This window comes from Mastomys coucha, unplaced genomic scaffold, assembly GCF_008632895.1.
Source record: "Mastomys coucha isolate ucsf_1 unplaced genomic scaffold, UCSF_Mcou_1 pScaffold16, whole genome shotgun sequence".
Taxonomy (NCBI): domain Eukaryota; kingdom Metazoa; phylum Chordata; class Mammalia; order Rodentia; family Muridae; genus Mastomys; species Mastomys coucha.
Window position 1 is genome coordinate 41,480,624 of NW_022196898.1, and position 8,580 is coordinate 41,489,203.

The 8,580-nt window shown below is 42.2% G+C and overlaps 1 protein-coding gene across 8 annotated transcripts in view; it reads left to right on the forward strand.

Moving 5' to 3' along the window:
- Nucleotides 1–8,580, forward strand: part of Crnn (cornulin) — an 87,522-nt gene that overhangs the window by 38,053 nt on the left and 40,889 nt on the right. For 2 of the 8 annotated variants that reach the window (XM_031374680.1, XM_031374681.1), the window contains exon 3: nucleotides 2,785–2,859. The exons of 5 other annotated variants lie outside the window; for them this stretch is intronic. In XM_031374680.1, the coding sequence (XP_031230540.1) occupies nucleotides 2,801–2,859 (59 nt within the window). In that variant the 5' untranslated portion in view covers nucleotides 2,785–2,800. Of the gene's footprint in view, nucleotides 1–2,784; nucleotides 2,860–8,580 lie in introns of those variants that run through there. One more of the 8 variants, XM_031374687.1, reaches the window with a different exon arrangement.

The following is an 8,580-nucleotide window of genomic DNA, read 5'->3' on the forward strand; positions in this document are numbered from 1 at the left end:
CTCCTCTAGTACATAAAAGACTATACAAAACTTGAGCAAACAATTCCCTTTCTGGCTCAATTGTATTGTCCATGATTTATGCTCTCGTTCTCAGAATCCCACGCTCCCCGTTACTTTAATGCGAGAAATCTTTTATAGTAAAACAAAGTAAGACTAAAAATAGAACTTAACAACAATCATGTAGCACACAATCTCTTAGCACTTTCTCATGGCAAAGCATGCCCACTTCTTCATATCTTACAGTAAATATTTTTCCCCCATGCCCAGGTGCATGAGGTCTGTTTTTTCGATTCTTGCACGCACAGCTCTCAGTAGCCTTGAATTACTTCCAAAACATCTTGGGTTCATGGAGCAGTTATGTCCTCAGCTGCAGGGAGATTATCAGAAGGTGCCCCCTCCTTAATGGAACGGTCATGCTCTTGGCTGTAGGGAGATTATGTGAAGGTGCCCCTTCCCTGCCTTTCAGCAGGGGGGCCATCCGTAAATCTTCCCCTATGCCAAAGAACATTCCCACCATTCAGCAGAGGGGCCACCCCTAAATCTTCCCGTATGCTAAAGGACATTTCCACCACATCAAAATGTCACTATTTGCAGATGATATGATCATATACTTAAGTGACCTCCAAAATTCGACCAGAGAACTCCTAACTCTTATAAACAACTTCAGCAAACTGGCTGCATATAAAATTAACTCAAACAAATCAGGAGCCTTTCTCCATTCAAAGAATAAACAGACTGAGAGCTGTATTGACCGCAAGCAATAGTGATAAAAACTGCATGGTATTGGTACAGAAACAGGCAGGAAGATAAATGGAATAGAATTGAAGACCCATACACATGTGGTCACTTGATATTTGACAAAGGAGCTAAAACCATCCAGGGGAAAAAAGACAGCATTTTTAACAAATGATGCTTGTTCAACTGGCGGTTAGCATGTAGAAGAATGCAAATCAACCCATTCTTATCTACTTGTACAAAGCTCAAGTCCAAGTGGATCAAGAACCTCCTCATAAAACCAGATACACTGAAACTTATAGAGGAGAAAGTGGGGAAGAGCCTCGAGCACATGGGCACAGGGCAATATTTTCTGAACAGAACACCAATGGCATATGCTCTAAGATTAAGAATAGACAAATGGGACCTCATAAAATTCCAAAGCTTCTGTAAGGCAAAGGACACTGTCAATAGGACAAAATGGCAACCAACAGATAGGAAAAAGATCTTTACCCATCCTACATCTGATAGAGGGCTAATATCCAATATATACAAAGAACTCAAGAAGTTAGACTACAGAGGATCAAATAACCCTGTTTAAAAAAAATGGGGTAAAGAGCTAAACAAAGAATTTTCAACTGAGGAAACTCGAATGACAGAGAGGTGCCTAAAGAAATGTTCAACTTCTTTAGTCATCAGGGAAATGCAAATCAAAATGACCCTGAGATTCCACCTCACACCAGTCAGAATGGCTAAAATCAAAAACTCAGGTGACAGCAGATGCTGGTGAGGATGTAGAGAAAGAGGAACACTCCTCCTTTGCTGGTGGGATTGCAAGCTGATACAACCACTCTGGAAATCAGTTTGGCAGTTCCTCAGAAAATTGGACATAGTACTACCTGAAGATCCAGCTATACCACTCTTGAGCATATACCCAAAAGATGCTCCAACATGTAATAAGGACACATGCTCCACTATGTTCATAGCAGCCTTATTTATAATAGCCAGGAGCTGGAAAGAACCCAGATGTCTCTCAACAGAGGAATGGATACAGAAAATGTGGTACATTTACACAATGGAGTACTACTCGGTACTACTTCATGAAATTCTTAGGCCAATGGATGGAACTAGAAATATCATCCCGAGTGGGGTAACTCAATCACAAAAGAACACACATGGTATGTACTCACTGATAAGTGAATATTAGCCCAAAGGCTCCAAATACTCAAGATACAATTCACAGACCACATGAAGCTCAAGAAGAAAGAAGACCAAAGTGTGCGTGCTTCAGTCCTTCTTAGAAGGAAAACAAAATACTCACAGGAGCAAATATGGAGATAAAGTGTAGAGCAGAGAGTGAAGGAAAGGCCACCCAGAGACTGTCCCACCTGGGGATTCATCTCATATACAAACCCAGACACTATTGTGGATGCTAAGAAGTGCATGCTGACAGGAGCCTGATATAGCTGTCTCCTGAGAGACCCTGCCAGAGGCGGATGCTCTCAGACAACCATTGGACTGCGTGTGGGGTCCCTAATAGAGGAGTCAGAGAAAGGACTGAAGAATTTAGGTTTGCAAACTCATAGGAAGAACAACAATATCAACAAACCAGACCCCCAAGAGCTCCCAGGAGCTAATCAACAAAGGAGTACACGTGGCTCCAGCTGCATATGTAGCAGAGGATGGCCTTGTCAGACATCAATGGGAGGAGAGGTCCTTGGTCCTCTCAATAGATGCCCCCCCCCAGTGTAGGGGACTTGAGGGTGGGGAGGTGAGAGTGGGTGGGTGAGTGTAGGAACACCCTCATAGAAGTAGGGGAAGGAAGGATGGGATAGGGGGTTTCTGGGAGGGGGAAAACCGAGAAAGGAGATAACATTTGAAATATAAATAAAGAAAATATCCAATAAAAAATAAGTAATAAAAAAAATAGAACACAACAGCCTCACTCCTTCCCCACACTTTTCTAGTTCCAAACTTTTAATTAAACAAAAATAGAGGAGTGTTAACAATTCCTCTAGGCTCCAACCAATAGCTACCTAGCAACAGCTTGCTTGCTTATCTGCCCACCAGGGACAGTCTTGGAGCCATGCATACAAGAAGACAGCCTGTTACCACTTTGGACCCTGCCACCAGGCAGAAGAACTGGTAAGGATGAGCCAGACAGTTCCCAGTCAGCCTCTTTCTCTCTTCCTCTCTCTTCTCTTTCTCTCTCTGTTCCCCTCCTTTCTCTGCCTCTACCTCTTTTCCAGGTTCCCAACCCTTCCCCCAAATAAACTCCTTTTTATACTAGGCCTGTCATATGGCTGATTCCTCAGGGGGACACTTTGACATAGGCCTGCAGAGGTGCCCCCTCCTACCACATTATACCACATTTCATAAAACACAGCACAACCATTTTTGGAGTAGCTGGACCATAGCCTTTAAGCCTATAATTATTCTGATATATAGATATAGATATTCTATAAATTCTGTTATTGTAGAGAACCCTGAGTAATATAGGGAACTTGTGTGGTACCCCAGATCTGTAATAGCAAGACAAGACAGGGTTCTGTTTCTACATGAGAGTCTTGGGCTCATGCAGTGAGTATCTGGAGAAGTGAGTGGTCTGATCTGAGGCATGGAAAGTGAAGCTGAGAGGGGCCCAAGGTGTGTCCTGACTGTGTTGTCTGCTGGGGTGAGTTTTCCTGGTGCCATAAGTAAAGCAGGTGTAAACACAACACAGCACTGCCTGCCTCACTCCTCTCCTGCACAGAAATAAGGCCATGTGTGCTGAAATGAACCGTAAACAAAGGCAAGGCTATGTCCAACGGTCTTCCCCTCTAGCATACGTCTAGTAAATTAATCAAGACAGTTTTCAGGGTGCTTAGCCTTCATTCCCATACTTACTCCCTCAAAGGGAGAGAAAGTGCAAAGATATAGACACTAAGCTTCAAACTACTGATTAGGTGCACTGCTGCAAAGGCCACCGAGACTCCATGGCTGTCAGTAACACAGCATAAAGGTGTGAAGGATGAAACAAATTCAACAGTTTATAGCCTCCCAGAACACTAGCCCTAGCCACAAAACCATTGGAGAAATCCTTGCAAACAGATAAACCCAAAACTACCACCAGGGGGCGCTGAACGGAGAGTCCTGTGATCAAAAAGAAGGTGGACATTAAAGAAGCACGTACCCCACCCCATCTCCATTCACAGTAGTGTGCCTTTCCTCTTACTCACTCGGGGTTTACTTAGTTATGTATTTATCCATCCTTTCTTTCCCCCTTTTTCTTTCTTTGTCCTATTTGCCCTACTCCACCTCTCCTCTCTAACTCTTTCTTCCTTCCCTCCTTTTTAGAAACAAATATTTCTGAAGCCCCTGCTGGCAAACAAGCACAGACTCACAGCGAGTAGAGCCCTCCTCCTACAGAACTTGCTCTAGTCCCATACCTCTCCTCCCCCTCTTTCCTGCTTACTCCTCCTCACCTCTTCTCTCTTCTCACTCATCCCTTCTCTCCCTCATGGTCTCTCTCAAATCTTTCCTTTTGTTCTGGGGCCTCTACCTTTGCTATCTTTTCCTTCCTTTCCATTTCCTTCTAACTTCTTCTTCCATGATACCATTCATTAATCCTTTACCTTACTTTTATTAGTTTGGCTTCTTTTCTGATTTGCCTGGTGTCCTTTGACATTACTTCTAGAAATAAACCACTGGAGTCTTCTTCAACCTCTGGAGGCTTCCTGGGCATCTCCTGTGCAGTCTTGATGGTACTAACTGCTTAACCATGTGAGCATGCCTCCACATGGTCCTGACCTTTATGTGTAGTAAACAGTGCTGAATGAATAAATAGAAGCTTCATGGTCCTAGGAAGAACATTCCTGAAAGGAAAGACCTAAAGACAGTAGCAGCTGTCACAGACCCAGGTGGAGCAGCCATGAATTAGCCATAGACACCAACTGAGGCTAGTTGGCAGCTTCATGGGAGTTAAAGCCCCTGAACCTTAGTCCATCTTTCTTCCATGCATCCCTAAGTATGAGCTATGAGTATATTTCAAAGGTCAGAGCTTCAGAATTGCTAGAATAGGTGCTTTACCTAGGCCTTCTGTCCCATCAAAGGCAGTGGAAACAAAGAGGGCTGATTCTAATTCTCTGCCCTCCTCAGTTTGACAGTAAAATAGGTATAAACCAGGTTAAGATGGCCCATGGTGGCAACTCTGATTCATACTAGAGTCTGTGCTTTAGAGAAAGTAGAAAGCAACCCTAGAATGAAATCCTCTCTTGCCTGAAGCCTATCCTGGACAGAAGGTAGAGTACAGTGCCCCCATATCCACGGTTTCTGCTTGTATGGAGGCCTCATCACCACCCAGAGGTCTCTATAGATTAGGGTAAGGGACCTTAGCACATTGCTTGCATATCTCACTAAGACTTGGCATCTTTAGGAGAAATCTTCCTCCTTGCAGAGATATCCCTGCTCCATTGGCTTTTCATTGTCTGCTATTTCTCGGGGGGGAGGGACATTGTTCCCTAGATATTATCACCCTACTTTTCTGAGACCATATGTTCAGAAATGCTTCCTTATTATTTTGAACCTCTGCTCATTGGGCACAGTTGTACTTATTCAACACTGATAATAAATCTCTCTCCAAGTGATAACCCATCTGAAATTTTAAAACATCTTAGTTCTCCTTTGGACTTTCCTTATATGTAGAAAGGTTGTTCTCTGGCACAAATAGCTTTAGAACACATGACTCTAGATTGTATCATCTTTCTGGCCATTCCTGTCTGACATTTCTAGCTGTTTGTGGTAGATTCAGGAGTTCAATGTGAGCCTGACTATGGGTAGTCCACTACCACACCATAGCACAGCCATCAGGGCCTCCATCACAGGACAGCCTCTGATTTCCTTATATAACCCAGGACCACCTGCCCTGTAATGGTATGCCCACAATGGCTGGGCCCTCCTACACATTAGTCACCAGTCAAGACAACCTCTCACAGGCATAACCACAGATCAACCTGATGGTGGTAATTCTTCAATTCAGATTTCTTCTTCACAGTTGACCCTGGGGTGTATGAATTGACAATTAAAACTAACCAGGATAGGCAGGAACTATGTCAAGACCAGTAAAACAATAATGACAAACAGCTATGAGGAATAAGGCAAATATGCAAGGGAGGTCCATAAAATTGTAATTCTAAAAGAGTATAGCTTGGCTGAGAAGCAATTTGGTGGTGTATTTAATGACCTAGGATGCTTATAATTTCTGAAAAGGTGATGAAGAAAGAAAGAAGTATAATAGAAAGATGTGAGTACCTTCCTCATCAGAACACAGTCTTTGCTCAGATGAGCTTATGTGAATTCATGAGGGCATCAGAGGCCATGCCTTTGGAGTGTCTTAAGGATGGGCTCAGGATAAAGGAGTGGGGTCAGTGAGTGGTCTTGCTAGCTATAAGCTCTTTCTGGGCCTAGAGACAGAATTAAAAAAAAATAGGAAGGGATAGCCTTCTCATCCATTCCTCCAAAACATAATTTTTAAAGAATAATGACACTGTTGAATTTTAAATTATGATAACTAAGAATCTAGTGTTTTATCTAGGATATAGGCTATCTGCTTCCTTATTGTATTTAATATATTACTGTAATGTTTTTCATGAAAAAACTGCTTCCTTATATTTTCATTACAAGTCATTTTTCTAAAATTTTAAAATAATATTATGTAACTGAGAAGAAAAATATTGAAAAACAAGTATATTAACTATAAAACAAAATTAAATATCATGAAAAAACTTTTAAAAAAGAGAAATCACAAAGGGAGACAACCCTGGAGATAGAAGACCTGAGAAGACAGAAAGATCTCCAATGCTCATGGATTGGCAGGATTAATATAATAAAAATGGCCATCTTGCAATCTACAGATTCAATGCTATCTCCACCAAAATTCCAACTCAATTCTTCATAGAGTTAGAAAGAGCAATTTGCAAATTCATTTGGAATAACAAAAAAATCAGGATAGCGAAAACTATTCTCAACAATAAAAGAACTTCTGGGGGAATCACCATCCCTGACATCAAGCTCTACTACAGAGCAATAGTGATTTAAAAACTGCATGGTATTGGTACTGTGACAGGCAGATTGATCAATGCAATAGAATTGAAGACCCAGAAATGAAACCACGTTAACTATGGTTACTTGATATTTGACAAAGAATCTAAAACCATTCAGGGGAAAGAAGATAGCATTTTCAACAAGAGGTGCTGGTTCAACATGTAGAAAAATGCAAATTGATCCATTTTTATCTCCCTGTACAAAGCTCAAGTCCAAGTGGATCAAGGACCTCTACATAAAACCTGATACAGTGAATCTAATAGATGAGAACGTGGGCTAAAGCCTTGAACACATGGCCACAAGGAAAATTTTCCTGAATAGAACACCAATGGCTCTAAGATGAAGAATCGACAAATAAGACCTCATAAAATTGGAAAGCTTCTGTAAGACAAAGGACACTGTCAATAGGACAAAATGGCAACCAACATACAATAGAGGGCTAATACCAAATATATACAAAGAACTCAGCAAATTAGACTCCAGAGAACCAAATAACTCTATTAAAAAGCTAAAGAGAGGATTCTCAACTGAGGAAACTCCAATGGCTGAGCAGCACCTAAAGAAATGCTCAGCTGGGCTGGTGTCCTGGGCGGATGTTGGGCACAAGCTCTGCAGCCAGTCCCACAACACCCAGAGGAAGCTCAACTCCCAGGCACTCTGGCACTCTGGCACTCTCAGGATCAGAAGTGAGGAGGACCCAACATCTGTCCCAACACCTTAAGTAACTGGGACCAGCGGAACCAGGCACACAGGAACTCCACCAGCAGAGTGGCTCAGGTTCCTTCTGGTCTCTCTGGGCTGGTGTCCTGAGCAGACCTTGGGCACAGGCTCTGCAGCCAGTCCCATAACACCCAGAGGAAGCTGCTGCACTCCCAGATGCTCTAACAAGCCAAGGGTCACAGGATCCCAGAATCACAGGAAGACAAAGACCGCTTAACTCTGAGGAATTCTAACACAACCAGGATCACAGGAAGGACTTACTCCAGTCAGATTTAGCAAGGGCAGGTAGCACTAGAGATAACCAGATGGCGGGGGCGGGGGGCAAGCATAAGAAAATAAGCAACACAAACCAAGGTTATTTGGCATCATCAGAACCCAATTCTCCCACCATAGCAAGTCCTGGACACACCATCACACCAGAAAAGCAAGATTCAGATCTAAAATCACGTCTCATGATGATAATACAGGGCTTAAAGAAAGACATAAATAGCACCCTCAAAGAAATACAGGAGAAGACAGGTAAAGAGCTAGAAGCTCTTAAAGAGGAAACACAAAAATCCCTTAAAGAACTGCAGGTAAACACAAACAGGTGAAGGAAATGAGCAAAACCATCCAGAATCTAAAAATGCAAATAGAAACAATAAAGAAATCAGAAAGAGAGACAACCCTGGAGATACAAAACCTAGGAAAGAAGTCAGGAGCCACAGATGCAAGCATCAACAACAGAATGCAAGAGATAGAAGAGAGAATCTCAGGGGCAGAAGACAACTTAGAAAACATTGAGACAACAGTCAAAGAAAATGCAAAAAATGAAAAGTTCCTAATCCAAAACATCTAGGAAATCCAGGATGCAATGAGAAGACAAAAACTAAGGATAATAGGTATAAAAGAGAGTGAAGACTCCCAATGTAATGGGCCAGTAAATATCTTCAACAAAATTATAGAAGAAAACTTCCCTAACCTAAAGAGATACCCATGAACATTCAAGAAGCCTACAGAACTCCAAATAGACTGCACCAGAAAAGAACTTCCTCCCATTACATAATAATAAAAACACCAAATACA